The sequence below is a fragment of the Castor canadensis genome, chromosome 1 (assembly GCF_047511655.1).
Source record: "Castor canadensis chromosome 1, mCasCan1.hap1v2, whole genome shotgun sequence".
Classification (NCBI taxonomy): domain Eukaryota; kingdom Metazoa; phylum Chordata; class Mammalia; order Rodentia; family Castoridae; genus Castor; species Castor canadensis.
Window position 1 is genome coordinate 135021831 of NC_133386.1, and position 16368 is coordinate 135038198.

At 32.6% G+C, this 16368-nt stretch overlaps 1 protein-coding gene across 1 annotated transcript; it reads right to left on the reverse strand.

The window, feature by feature from the left end:
* Positions 1 to 8225: 8225 nt before the first annotated feature.
* Positions 8226 to 14538, reverse strand: LOC141423239 (olfactory receptor 5AS1-like). The gene is made up of 3 exons (XM_074073167.1): positions 13714 to 14538; positions 10495 to 10503; positions 8226 to 8342 (listed from the first exon to the last, which is right to left on the reverse strand). Exons 1-3 carry the CDS (start codon positions 14536 to 14538, stop codon positions 8226 to 8228), a joined length of 951 nt encoding a protein of 316 aa, XP_073929268.1.
* Between the last annotated feature and the right edge of the window lie 1830 nt (positions 14539 to 16368).

A 16368-nucleotide genomic window follows, 5' to 3' on the forward strand; every position in this document is an offset into this window, starting at 1 on the left:
TTGTCTTTCTTGGCTTACCTTAACTTGCTTAATACAATGATCTCCAGTTCCATTCATTTTCCAATTTGTTCTGTTGGCCTTTAAGTCAAATTGTAGGAGAAAGCAGAGCTCTTCAAAGTAAAGAATTTTGAGTTTTCAGAAAAGGGCCAGAACCCAGTTTATGTCTATTTGATCCCATCTTCTGATTAGCTAAAAGAAGGACAGCTGCTTCCCTAATATATGTTAAAAGTCACTTATTTTGCTTCTCAGTAATAAAGGTGGACACAACCAGGTGAATGAGCACTACTTCAAAATGTCTTGAATTGCAAGAACAGTACACTTGATATTGATTCCATCTTTATGAATTTTCCTTCAAAAAGACTGTTCTGAAAGTGTGCCTATTGTATTTGGTAGGGTGGTGTCAGGGAAGTGGTGTTACTAATTTCCATTTAATTTGTCCAAGAAAGTATTTAAAAAATGATGAATTTGAGGTACATAAAATCTTTTATCTTTTCATATAGAAAAATGACTTCTGTTACAGTAAAGTCTAGATTTTATATGCAAGGATGACTTCATTTGTATAAAAAAATAGATCGTATATATCCTTAATTAGAACTAATAACAGCATGCTACTTAGAAATTTTGGCAAGTCCCCACCACCAGCCTTAGTGTTTTCAGTTGACTAAGAAGAGGTATGAGTTCTCAGTGTTCATCCCCAACTTGTATCTTTTGCTATAAATGTTGCAAACACTGTCTTATCAAAGTATTTCTGAAAAATATATATTTTTGAGAAATGAATTTACCCATGGTAATAACTTTATTCATGGTAATCAATTCACTTAGAGTACTCCTTTGAAAATAAGCATTTAGAATGCCCATTATATATAACCAATGTTTTTGCCTGATGTCTGAAAAAATAGTTCTTCTCCAACTTTCCATAAGACTCATTTGCCCATGACCTTCAATACTCAATGTAAGGACAAAAAATATGTGTGATCATCCTGCTGACTTTATTGCTGTCCTTAACTAGGACTTTTTACATTATTATATGTTATTTCCCATGGGCCATCAGTTTCAGGATTTTTAATTTTTATATTACATTACTTTCTTATGATCCACTATAGGCAGAACCTGAAAAATAAATCTCATCAAACATACTTGATACACACATATGTCCTACTTTGCCTTAATTTCCTCTAAACTGTAGCCAACTTCACTAATGTATATATATATATATATATATATATATATATATATATATATATATATATTTACCTTTAATTTTAAGTGTTTATTTTATTAAAGTTATGTATTAATTTTCGAGGTTTATGCATAGATCAAAGTAGAAGTAAAATATAAAAAATCAAAGTAGAAGAAAATATAAAAAAATCTCATTTGAGATATTCTTAACAAGTTAATATTCTTGCTTATATTCAGGCAATGTTCTTATTCTTTTGAGTTTCACATGTGTTAAGGGCAAAGAAACAGTTTAAGCTAGATACTCAATTCTCACAAGGGCTGAATTTTCCCACACAGGGGATATTTAGGAAACTGTGGGTGCTTTTAGATTGTCACAGATAAGGCGTATGCTACTGACATCTAGTGAGTAGAGGCCAGGGATTTTGCCAAACATCTCTTTTACCACTACGAAGAAATACTAGCCCCAAATGTCAATAGTGCTGCTTTGACAACTCTGGAATATATAAACTCTCAACAGTTTTAATAGTTTATAATTAAATCATATTTTAATAATCTTAGGCTAGCATTTTAGCAAATTCAAAATACACTTTAATTTAATATGTATACTGTAAACATATTGCATATGCTTTTTCATGAAATTTTGTAATCATTCACACAATGGATGAATGACAAGAAGAAATCTACTCATTCTCTACCCAGTAACATCAGAATCCCCCTCCTCTGAAAAATGAACTATAATCTTCCAAATGCAGGTTTGAAATCAGACTTCATAGGAAATCTATGCAGCAAACAAAAAGGAACTTTAAAGAGAAGGCTAGAAGGTGGGCATTGTACCTACAGTGAAGGAATCTCCCTTTTAAACATCAGAGAAAATGTGCAAAAACATTTCTAAATTTTATATATACTCAAATTCTCACATGTGAATGCATATTTCTTGGTTTTTTTCAAATTGTCATTGAGTCTTGTATCTCAGTGCTATTGATTTCAATTCTGATCAGTTGAGGGACAGAATAAATGAGAGAACAGACTCATTGTTGATGATGTTGGAAATGTTCTTTAATAGAAATGTTAAGCCAGAAACTAAAAATTAATTAATATATGGTCATGCATGATATTAAAATATCTATATTCAGTATACTATAAAAAGAATTAAATGCAAACAAATCATATCACAAAATATTAACTCAGCTATATGATGTGTATCCTTAATATAACAGTTTAATGATCATAAACTGACATGTGTTCCCTTAGAAAAAGACTGATTAGAAACAACCACTGACCAAGTAAACACATAGGATTTTTTAATTATTAATTGGTAAATAAAGGCATATATTTTAAATTACTGCTTTTAGGTCTAAATTTTGTAAAATATGAAATACTTCTAATGTAGTCAATAAGTCAGTAAGCACTTTCTCATACAATGCCGGCTGGAATACAAATTAGATCCAAATTTGGTGAAAAAAACCTTAGTTTATATATGAAAAGCTTTAAAATGTGTTCATTATTGACTTATTTTCTTGTACTGGATTAATTTTATATCAAGATATGCCTGTTCAATTATGCCATAAGTTGTTAAGTATTTTGATAATGAATATGGTATGTCTTTGAAATCACTAAAATTTATGTTGATGTGTAATTGGGGCAATGAGCAATTTTTTATGTTAGTAAAGAAATAAAATCTGTGACAGAGTATATGAAATATTTTCTTACCTGCACCAATGCAAAATTAAAAATTAAATGCTATATACAAGACAAGTGTTACTTTAAAGTGGTTAATTTCATATGTGATGTAGAATATTGGTAATTATATTACTCAGTACTTTAGTTTTCTAAAATCTTGTAACCTGTTAATTTATATATAGAAATAATTTTTGAAATGAAAGTTTCCTAGAAAACAGTTTTTAAAGAATATGAAAATTTCTTATTATAATAAAAGTCAGTATATTCAGTAAATTGTTGCTTACATAATTATTAATTAATATGTTCCTGCCTCAGCTGTCATGTGTAACCTGGAAAACAAAACCACACATGGTAAAGGACTACTGAAAGAGTCTGGAGGCCAAGGCTCTAATTCTATCCATTTATTTACTTAAAATAATCAAATCCTACCTAGTCTGTGTATTATGTATAGTTGTCATATAAGGAAGATGATATTGCACAGAGTTAAAAGCTGTAAAATTACTAGGCAAATTTTGATGTTTGTTTAGAGATTATTTATAGTAATTGTAAAGGTTGGGTATGTTTATGAAAAATATACTTTGCTCCCTAATTGAAAGCAACAAAAAATGAACAAATAAAGATGAACAACTACTTTCCAATTTCTTCTTCTTAATCAAAGTACTATTCTTCCTTTGATTCTGAACTACTGCCCGGTGCTGGAAGGAAGGTCTTATTTTCCAGATGGAGTGGCTAAAACACATTCAAAAGATCAACCAACAATTAACATTTTGATTAATGACTTTGACAAGTTTATATCTTATAATCATAAAGAAATTATGAGAGCAAAGTCATATTTTTCTTCCTTGAGTCCCATGTTACATTCAAAAATTCTTAGCAGGTTTCTATAGTCAATGGTTGAACAAGATAGCATGAACATCAGGACTAACCTCACTTCTCTCAAAGGATCCATCTCACACTACTCATACTAAGCAGGAAAACCTCCATTTTAAAATAAGTCAGGTCCCACATGTTCTCAGGGACATTTTATCTGATATACCTTCTATTTCTAAAAAGTTGTTCATGCATTACATTTTTATTTGCTAGTCTGTTTGAAAGTCGTATCTGGCTGACATAAACTTTATAGCTAATAATACTCACTTTGTTTTTGCTTCTTTTCAAATATCATTGTGCTGTGGTGTTTAATAGCACAGGATTTAGAGTTAGGTACATGAGTTTAGTCCCAGGTCTGATACCTAGAATCCTAGAAATCATTGAAGTTCTGTATGCCTAAATTTATTAATTATCTTCAGTTGGCACAATAATGTTATAACTTTGAAATCAAGATGAAACTAGAAAACATAGCATCTTTCATAGGATGTTTTATATTATAGATGTACAATATGTATTCACTGTTGATAATATGTCATAATTATTCTTACTGTTTATGCCTTTTAGTAATTTAAAAGCTGACTTTTAAATAATTAATTCACACAATTTACATTTCTCCAAGCAAACACAAAATGATTAAACATTCTTGATGAAAATATGTTTTGTGCCTGTAGAATCTGACATTGACTTTTTTGTTTGTTTTTTGGTAGTACTTGTGTTTGAACTCAAGGCTTTGTGCTTCCTAAGAAAGTTTTCTAGCACTTGAGCCATGCTTCCAGCCCTGATTTCGCTTTCAGATGTGGGAAGTTAGATTCTTGGATTTTTCAAAATTCTTCTCTTGACTGTGCTTGCTTTTGAACTCAGGGCCTCGTGCTTACTAGGCAAGTACTTTACTACTCCTGCTGTGGTCACTTTTCAGCTAGGAGTTTCACATGTTTACTGGGACCAGTCTTTGCTTTAATCCTCCTACCTACCTTTCCTGCATAGCTGGGATTGCAGACACACACCACCGTACACAGCTTGTTCTTTGAGATAGGGCATTGCTAATGTTTTGCCCAGGCTGGCCTGAAGCTGTAATACTATCTCTACCTTCCAAGAAGTTGGGAATATTGGTGTGAACCACCACAGCAGGCCAAAATTCTTCAGTAGAAACAGTACTTCCCATCTCATGATCATAGGGTACAGAGCTAACTGGTGATTTACAAACAAGTAAGTGATGTTTGTAATAGAGATGGGTAAAGCTAAAGTTAGTTCTCTGTCATCACTACTTTCTGTCTGTGCCTCTAGTCTATAAACATACACACTGAAGAAGCTACAGCCTTGCTTCTTCTGGAAACTGTCCTATACACCTTTTTCCTTTGAATATTTAAATCTTTGTGAAATATACTGTGCACTAGTCTCCAACTTGTCTGAGTCCCACGGGACGGAACATCCATGCACGTGAGTTACATGAACTGAGTTTATTATCTACACTTAAGTAAAAAGGGAGAACAGAAACTCAGGATTAGTAGCAAATTTGTTCTCTGAAGCTTGGAGAAGCTGCCAGTGGTGAGTGAGTCTCATCTGTGCTCCATTTGTACCACATCTTGGGGCTCCCAAAAGCAGCACCTCAGCACCACTGAGGAAATCCTGTTACTGGGTGGAAGAGATTCCAGGATAATCTGCCCAATCCTCCCTTATCACAGGACATTGCCAAACAGTAAATTCTAAAGATATGCAGAAGTATGAACCAGGAAGCTGGGGAAATGGGCAGGTCAAGGCTTTCTGGAGAAGAGTCCTGTGATCTCCAGCAGTTCATAATCATAAGTCTAATAGCTTATGAGCTCCCTAAGACCGTCTAATGAATCATTGAATTTACTGTGATCTTCTGGACCTCCAATACAAATGTTGAGTTCTAAAAATGTCCTCAAGTGCTATATACAGTTCTTTTTTACTTATTTGTTTTTTATAAGTGAATATTAATTATACAAAGGATTTCAATGTGATATATCCATGACTGTATGCAATGTACTTTGATCAAATTTTCTCCATTACTCTTTCTTATCTCCCCTTTCTTCCACCCCCGCCTTTCTTTTTTTACAGTTTAATGGATTTTATTTTGCTCTTTTCATATATTCATATAAGGTATTTTTTTATTTTTTAAAACATTTAGATTTCAAACTTGTGGAACCCACCCTCAGACTCTGATCCTCCAACTTATGCCTTCCCTGGTAGTTGTGATTTCACATGCATGCTAGCATGCCTGGCTTGTTACCTGATAAATTAGCTAACTTTTTTGCTCAGACTGGCCTTGAATCCTCATCCTTCTGATCTCCATCACTCAAGTAGCTGAAATTAAAGTCACAAGTCACTGCACTTGGCCCAAATTCAAATTTCTTTATTTTTTATCATATAAAATATGAAACATATATTTTATCCTAAAACATGGAATTAAGATGTAAGTAAAAGAATACATTTGAATCCATATATATGAACCCACTATCCAAATTATGTAAAGCCCCTTGACTTGCCAAAATTGAAGGGTTTTTTAATCAGTCCCATTATCTCTTTCCTGATATTGACAGACATTCTTCATCATTTTAAATTATTCCTTAGCTTTTAACTTAAAAAATAAACACAACTGTATTCCTAAATTGTGTTTTAATAAACAAGATGTATATTTTAACCGTTATAAATGTGATTTCATGAAGTTTGTCCTCTTTATTGCTTTCATTTTCTTTTAATATTTTATTTCTACCATTCGCCTATGGTTCCACTAGTCCTGAGTCTGTATTGATCTCAAACAAGGTATATATATATAGCTCAGCATTAAAATACCATAATATTTTTACACTTTCCGCATTACTTATTAGCTCGTTTCATATTGATATTAATAATTTTCATAATCAGATACTCATTTTTGTCAACAGCAATTGCAACACATTTTTTAAAAACATCTGGAATAATTATTTGTGTATATTCAAAGATAAGGATCTTTATTTATTTCTGCAGAGAAACTACCCTCTCTTACTTTGTTCTTAAGTACATGTTCTGAAATTGTCTGTAATGACATACTAAGACCTATCACTAAGTTTTCACTCTTGTACGTCTGTGTCTTTGGGTTCTCTAGTAAGACTATCTGTCACACTCAGATTCTTCTTTGATAAGCCTGCCTTCCTATGATGTCACATATGTATACCTGTTCTATACTTCAGTATAACTTGTCTTTTTTTTGTTCTGGATTATTCTTCAAAATCTTTGCAAGCTCTTTGTCATTTCACTGGAAAACATTTTTAAAAAGTTTATTTGGAATTATATTGTATCAACAAATCAATTTTGTAAAATTTATAACTTTCTTATGTTATCTTCATAAAAGTGACTGAATTTTTTTACATTGATTAAAATATTTTAATGAAATTTTATAATTTTTCTAATAAAGTTTAGAGTATCTGCTTTTAGATATATTTTTCTAAGGGGTTTGGGTGTTATAATGTTTTCTTTTAAACCAATAACTGAGCATTTTCTGTGGCAATGAGTAATGCAACAATATTCAGATATTGATCTGATATTCAACATAATTTTTTAAATTCCCATAATTTTTCATATGACTTCTTCGCATGAGTGAATTCCTTACATGTTTTTAAATATTTGATTTTTATTTGTTTTCTTTTGCTTTTCTTTGCTACATAACTACAGTCACTGGTGAATTATTACCTTCTCATCAATCAAGAATCATTGATATTGGACAGCATTGTCTTTGTCACAATATTAAAATAAGGCTCAGGAAACTTCTGTTTATCAGTCTTGATCATAGCTTTTATATTCAATCTTAAGTGTGGTACTACTTGAAATTGTGACCAAATCTTTGACTATATTTATCTAGCTTGCCCTGAACCGTTATTGTCATAAAGGAATATAGAAAAAACTTTTGCAGTCATAAATCTTGTGCAACAGAAAAACAACTGAAAGATAAAACTTTAGTCATTACATTTCACAATAAAGCATGACATTAAAGGCATTTGTGCCCAATTTTTGAGTTTTGTGATTTTACAAAATTTGTAGTGCCAAACTATTATTATATTTTTGCTGTTCTGATGTTTGAACTCAGGGCTAAGTGAGCACTCTACCACTTGAGTCACTCTCCCAGTCTTTTTTGCTTTAGCTTCTTTTTCGGACAAAGTCTTCTTATGCTTTTGCTTTGACCAACACATCCCTTATAGTGGAGATTACAGGCATGTATCATCTTGCCTAGCTTTTTTTTGAGATAAGATCTCACTAACTTTACCTGGGTAGGCCTTGAATTGTGATCCCCCGGTATCTGCTTTATCAGTAGGTTGTATTACACATATGAACCACCACATCGACCTTCTACCAATTTATTTTTAAAACTTATAATTACTTTTGAATGTCTGATATATGGCAGACAAGCTTTATTAACCTTGCCAGTAATTGCAAAAGTGTGTTCTTTAAAGAAGTTCACTAGAAAATAGAAGAGAAAGGTGTAAATAAGTAATTAGAAATTATAAATACCATTTTTCATAAGTTTTGTGAATAAAACTAAACAGTTTTTTTAATCTATCACTTAATCTATTTTTGATGTTAAATATTATATTTTTAGCTACAATGAATAAAAATGTCTTATATAATAATACAGTATGTGTTGAAATTTGAATCAACAAAAAGTGATATCATTTTCATATAACTCATTGATTGACCAACAAAGATATGTAATTCATTTGAAAAGAATTCTTTATAACTTCTTTTAATCTAGAAATTGTCTCATTTTCATTTTTCCTCCTTTTTAATAATTAAGTAAATTACATGTAAAAATATTTAACTTACCCCACATCTCTGAAAAATAATGTCCTTGCATTCAGTTACACCCAGTCAAGGGACTACAATAATTGTTAGAATAAGAGTTCATCTTATGCACCTTTTGTACAGTCAACATCTGCATTAGTTCATAAAAGCAGCACAAGGAAAATATAAAAAGGTAACCTTTATATTATGAGAAGAAGGTTGTAAGAATGTGTAAAATTCTTCAGAGACACCATTAGGTTCAAATGCTAAAAGTTCATTGGATTTTGCACAAACCAGGTCAATGAAGGCATTGAAGGAGAGAGTCATTGGTGATGAACACATGACACAAAATGCAGGGATTGAAGGAGAGAGTCATTGGTGATGAACACGACACAAAATGCAGGGATTCTCAAACTTCAGGGTGTCTCTGCCTTAAATATATACTTCAGGTCTATCCTCTTTAGGAAATATTTGTAATAAACTCAGTATTGTAGACTTTATATCAGTTACTGTCATGCCAATTTTCATAGCTGCTTAGGCCTATTGGACACTATATCACCTGCTGTTATTGTTGTAGTCTATGTTATTTGTCTTTATTTCAATTCCCATCACCAGAAGGGTGACAGGACAGCAATGTCTGCATTTATGAACATTATATGCTTGTTAATAAAATGGTTGCTTGGATGATACTATACATCTGACTAAGCCACAGATGTCATAGACACATTGGTTGTTGTGAAGAGGGTAAAGGCAGATACACTATGGCATCTTTTATGTAAAGGATCAGGATATATGGGAAGCTTTTCAGGCAAAAATCTTTAAAACACAAAAGACATTTACCTTTTCTCTTCTTTTTTCTCCATTACAATGGGACATTGGAAAACTACTGGATATCTGAAGGGTATACTTTTCAGAGGGCAATCCTATTTCTACTGCTTTTACTTTTTATGGGTCAATATGTGTGTGTGAACTAATTGGATTATAAACAGTATAAACTCAAGTGTCAAAATATGGATATGCATTAACTGTTTAGGAAAAGGCTAATAAATATTGGTGGCCCAGAATCTGAACATTCAACCAGGCAAAAAATGAAAACTGCTCATGGAGAATGGTGTGGGTGTTAAAAAGCTGTTGATTTTCTGAAGTGACTCCAGATTCAAAGTCAAGAAATTATGTCTGCTTAAAGTTATTGTAAATATTTGTAAGAGTCAAATGATCCTGTGAATAAAATATGTAAGGTTATTTTAAGTTCAAGGCCTTTATGGTTTAATTAAAAATTCATTTATGTTTTTTTCTTCAATTTTACAAGCCATTATCAGTTGCTAAAAATGGTCAAACATGCTATCCTTGTCAAAATCAACAGAACATAAAGAAATTTTGCTAATAAAAGAATGTTTATTTGGTAATAAAAATAAGATTGCAATGCAAGACACACATCCATAGGCTTGAATTATTTCTGTTATGTCCAGAGAACAAAAGAAAGGATAGAGTATTATTAGGACAAAGAAATCTACTCGTGTTGTTTGAGGGAGGTGTAATGCCCTAAGACAAGTTCCTGTAGATATAATATAAGCTATGACTTGGGTCATAGTTGCTAGTTCTATCAACAGTTAGTAAGAAGAAAAATATATTCCTAAAAATAGCACAGGCTATTTGCTGGATATTTGCTGGATTGGTGTGCAGAATAGTTCCTGGAACAAATATCTTTATTTACTTATTTATTTTGCATGAGCATTTTCTTGCCATGATCTTTCAACCCTATTTTAGATGAGTGTGAAGAGAATATATTTGTTTATATGGTTGATTTCCCAATTTTCCATCACTTTCAACAACTGCACAGGGCCATGCCATGATCTATGGCCATATCTAAATGCTGCTATGTTCAGCCAGCACCCCACCTAGCCTTCGGGCAATTCCCCAGAAACCTGAAAGGGTAGTTGCTGTTATTTACCTGCAGCTTTGATCAATGACTGACTGAGTGGTGGAGACATAGAACACCTACACCGACCAATAACAATTGATGAGCTTGAACCATTAATAAAAAGATTATCATCAAAGAAAAGCCTGGAGCCCAATGATTTTACATCTGAGATCAACCAAACATTTTAACAACCTATTCCAATTCAATTCAAACTACTCTAAAAATGTTAAAAGGAAGAGGAAGGAATTCTTCCAAACACATTGTTTGAGACCTGCATTGCCCTGATTCCAAAATCAGACCAAGCTCAAACAAAAAAATGAAAGTTTCCTCAGGAACACATAAAAAAATCCTAAACAATATATTAGCAAACTAAATTTAATGGCACCTTAAAAAGACCATTTACCATGATCATGTGAAATTCATCCCCAGATCACAAGGTCAGGATGTATGTAAATCTGTAAACACAATGACATATTCCATTGACACAATAAAGGTCCAAAACTATATGATCATTGTAACACATGCAGAAAAAAAATTGACAAAATTTAATAACTCTTCCTGATAAAAAACTGAAAAATTAGGTATAGAAGGAAGATGCCACAACTGACCCTTGGGGAACAGGCTGAAGCGCAACTTGAGGGAGGCCATGCTGCCTCTGTTAGCACGAGTGTGGCAGCTAGTGATTGGAAGGGAGAGGCCTGCCCACTGGTAAGCTCAATGACTGAGTCTGGCAGAGCAAGTGTGAGATAAAGAGATAATCATTCCCTGTTACCTGGATATTTAAGTTTTGGTCACACATTTGAACACACAACAAGACAGCAAGGAGCCAGATGCAAAGTACATATTTGCACTGAAATAGATTAGAAGGAACACAGTGATGTGGCCTGTAACCCTCCATGCAGTGTAGCACTCCATGCAGTGTTTCCCTTGCAGTGTAACCATCCACATAGTGTACTGCAGTTCCACTTGAGAATGTTATGCTTCACTGTCAAGCAACAATTATGGGATCTAATGACATCTCATATAAAGGGACATATTCTTTTTTATAATTCATTTTCCTGTAGACTACTCTTTTGAATCACCTAAGGCTGCATTTATAAGAATTTATCACCTAAATATGAACAATATGTATAGCACTGTGCCCCTATGCTAAGATCACAGTTGTTTCCTGCTTGAAATAGTTCTAAAGATCTTTTAACTCTGTTCACTGGCATGTGATCCAGCCAAATGGCCTCTAGTACCATAGATTATGTGGATTTTTGAGGCAGAAATAAATATGTATCTATCATAGACTTAGAATAATGCAATGAAATGCTACCTTCAAGTCAGAATAACCTTTATTAGAGTTGCAAAAACTTTAAATTACTATGATTTCTTAATTTTATTACTTGTGTGTTCCCCTATGATTATTCATCTTGAATATTTTCATTTAAATCTCTTCATCCATTCACATGGTAACCTAATTTAATTTCTCTTAATTTTAGACCATAAGTGCTTTTAGAAACTGTAAAGTTATTTATAAGAGAACAGATGCTCAAGATTCAGAATTTGAAAAATAATGGTGCATGGTATTTTATGACCATTGTCTTCATTCTGTGTTGTGAGGTTAACACTCTTCCTTTCTGCTCTAACATGCTTGAGGAATCATCAAAAGGAAAGAAGACAGATGCTTAGCTGCTGCATCATTGAAGCAGCACTACTATAGAAGTGACACATTCTGTTCCAAGCCTTCATGTGGAAGACATTTGTGCTCATGACTGAGATAGATGGGAGCATGGGCATTTAATTTATAGCATTAGAATAATAGGAAATGTGATGTAGTTTATGCATGTCAATAATAGAATACTTTGTGATTATTCTGCATGGAATGGAAATTAGAAGTCACATACCTTTTAGACTCTAAATAGGATGTCAAAACATGTTACGATTTTCATCTGCATGGTTAGGAAACTTGAAACTGTTAGTGAATCTATTCCAATACACTGATTTATAGAGCACTGAATAAATGATAAAAGTTGTCAATGGGTTAGTAATTAACTAAAAGCTCTGACAGTAATTAATTTCTTCAATGAAGTATGAATCAATGAGTTAGCTGCTTGGATTAATCAATACGGGAAGCAATCTTTTGTAAATGCAGAGCTGTTTTGTATATTCTGTTGGGATTTGCTTCATTATTTGACATCAGATGGTGATTAAAAACTTTATAACAGTGACCGTTGTCACAGGATGACAAATTGCTTGATGTGATTTATGAAGTACTAATAAGCTTCAGACATTTAAGCTTTAATATGCCATACATGATACTACATGATACTGATACCTCTGGATTCATAAATGGCCTTTAAACTCAGTAGTTTTGAAGTGTGTGTAAGGAATTTAGGAAATTTATTTTCCAGGTGAAGTCCCTGTCTAAACTGACTAAAATTAGCTATGGCTAAAAAAACCCAAACATAATATAGGAGTATTTTGAAATTTACAAAATAAAGAATTATTTGGGCATGGGAGTTGTTATTTATCTGTGTTGAAGTGACTTACCTATCTGGGATATTGAGTAGTCATAGAAATAAATTGTTTTGTTCACCACTTTAGCTTACTGAGCATTTAAATCCACTAGATATACTTTTAGGTGGCTTACTATGAATTAATAAAGTCAAGAGTATTGGATAAAAAAGAAGAAATTAGCTTCATAGAAGAATATGACAACCAACAGCTAATATCCTACTGAGTGTGGGAAATGCTGAAAGTTTTTTCCTCTAAGATCTGTAACAAGTCCAGGATGCCTACTGTTACCATTTCTGCTCAGAATAGTACTGGATATCCTGTTTAGAGCAATTAGGGAGAGAAAAGAAATAAAATGCATCCAAATTAGAAAGGAAAATATAAATTGTCCCTGTTTGGAGGTGATGTCATTTAATACATAGAGAAACCTAAATTCTGTAAAAGAGCAGTTAGGCTTGGTAATTTCAGTCAAGTTGCAGAATGCAGGAATCAGGAACATTTCTCTGTCCTAACAGTAAATTATTGGAAAAAATTAGTGAAGAAAAATATCGTTTGCAGAAGCTATGGAAAAAGTAAATATGTAGGAATAAATTTAACCGAAATCTTAGAACTAAACACCATAAAATGTTGATCAAATGAAAGGAATAGGACAAAAAATAAATGGAAAAATATTCCATACAAAATGATTAGCAGAGTAAATATTTTTAAATGTTTACATTATCCAAAGTGACCTACCATGGTTTTTTTTTGTAGCAGTTGTAGTTTATAAATAAGGCTTTATTAAACACTGCAACCACCTTATCCGTGTCTGGAGAATAGCTGGTGGTGGGACATAAGTACATAAACAGGAGTGTTCCATAGAACAAGGTGACTGCTATGAGATGGGAAGCACATGTAGAGAAGGTTTTGCTTCTGCCTACCAAGGACTTGATGCTCAAAACAGTAAGAAGAATGCAGAAATAAGAGATAAAGATGACCAGAAAAGAGCTGATCTGGATTGCGCCACATAAGACAAAGAGCAGAAGATCATTGATGTGGGTATCTAAACACGATAAAGTCAAGAGAGGTGGGATATCACAGAAAAAATGATTGACAACATTGGAATCACAAAATGGAAGCCTAAATGTGAGAGAGACATGCACCAGTGAGGTCATACTTCCACAAGAATAAGCCAGGACAACAAGGCTGATGCAGACCCTCCAAGACACCAGTGTGGAATAGAGGAGTGGGTTACAGATGGCTGCATATCGGTCATATGCCACTGTTGCCAGGATAAGGCACTCCGCATCCACAAAACAAGCAAAGAAAAACATCTGTACAGCGCAGCTATGGAATGAGATGCTCTTCTTAGAAGACAGGAAGTTTACCAGTATTTTAGGAGCAATGGTTGTGGAATAGCTGATGTCTAAGAAAGATAAGTTGCTGAGAAAGTAATACATGGGGGTTTGGAGACTTGAGTCAGTATTAACTAGGATTATTAAACCCATATTTCCCACCACAGTTAATGCATATACTATGAAAAATACCAAGAACAGTGTGATTCTGAGAAAGAGGTAATCAGTAAATCCTACAAATATGAATTCAATTGGTTCAGAATAGTTAGTCTCCAACATCTTAGTTTTCTTCTTTTGCTCATTGGAGATAAATGGAATCAGGCAATGTGAATTGACTTGGGTGATCAGTGAACCAAGGTCTTTATTTTGCCTTTTAAGGAAGCAAATAAAAGATTAAAACATATGTGGCACTTTGTGTGACAGTTTGTTGGTTTTATTTTTGTCATTCATTTATAGGAGGCTATAATAAATTATTGATTCCAGAAAAATACTACTTACAACAAGGTGTTTTATGATGTTACTACTCTCTTAAAAACTATGCATTTATATGACATTAGAGAAAAATATAGCTCATGTGATGAGACTTGATTAAAATAAGTGAAATTGAGTAAAGTGTATATATACAGGTAAGACTCTTTTATAATCCTAAAATCACATTTTCCCATGAAAAAGATGGAAGAATTTTTGCAATATATGGAGTGGATAACTTAATATAACAATTAAAAGCACAGTAATAATGTATGAGATGACTAGATTTAAATCCTGGCTTTGCTACTTATGGTTTGCATGAACTAAGTGAAGTATTTTATCCTCTCTATGATAGAGTAATAAATTAATTATCTAATAACTATAACTGTGAATGATATCAAAATGTTTATTTATTAAGTATATTTTATAAAGAAGGTAACATTGAAATATTATAACATAGATGATCAATAGGTGCACATTTTATAACTTTAATATAAAGTTACTGCAACAATAAGTAAGAAGACTATCTCTTATAAAAAACATTTCAAACCAAAAAGAACAATGACAAAACAAACACATTTCTAAGAAAAAAAACCCTTCTAATTTAGTATCAAACAGTAAGTAAGTTAGAAAGTACATATTAATTTCTCATAGATAAAATGTGGGACATTGGTAACTTTTTTTAATAGTTTTCTTTGCCTTCCAAAAATCATACCAACTGTTAATATAGCATAAATTATTTTTAACAAAACTGGAAGAGCCTTACAAATTGGTCCTTTAACATTGTCAAAGCTTTTTTTTAAAATTGGGATTGACTTATCCATTTATCACAAACCATACAAATAAGCATTCATTTTCCCTTAAGCATCTTTAAGAGAAGTCAAAGATGCTTCTGCCCATAGATGCCTTTGCATTGATCAAACTGAGTACAAAAACATACTCTTCTGATGTTAAGTCATAAGTAAAAGCTGTTTGTTTGTGTATGCTTTCACATTTGTGTATGAATGCCTGTGGATTTTTTGGTTTTTTTTGGGGGGGGGTCTTTTTGGATATGTAATGTAAATTCTAGGAGATGTTTTGGCATTTTCTAAATAAAAGATAGAATATCATATTTCTTACCTTTGGCCTCCTTTTTTACAGTCTCTAATCTTTGCTCCCAAATAAATCCAATGAGTGTTTCTCTTGCAGTAGAGTAGTATATGTTTCTTCTATTTGGAATAGACTTACTCATATAAAATCTCCCATTTGTCTATAGGTTGTTAACTTTCTTATTTACACTCCCACTTTAAAAATTAAAGTGTTCATAGCTAAACATCCCTTAAGGCATCTGTGTCTATGAGGAAGTTGGCATTAAATAAGAGATTCTGCAAATCAGGAGGGCTGTCGAAGATGTTTTTTGTCCTGAAGTATGGTCAAATTCTGAATTGCATCAAATACACAGCTATGTTTACCCTATCCTCCTTTGTCTCTGGAAGATGTAATTTAATAAGGCTACTAATACAGGGAGGTGGATTTAGATTTGATACAGAGCATTTTTATAAGAATTTTCAGAGAATTGAGTGTGCTACACAGAAGGAATGCATTTGCCTTTTTTGGAAGTCAAATAAACACAAATATTCCCTGGTTTAGCAGAGACGGGAA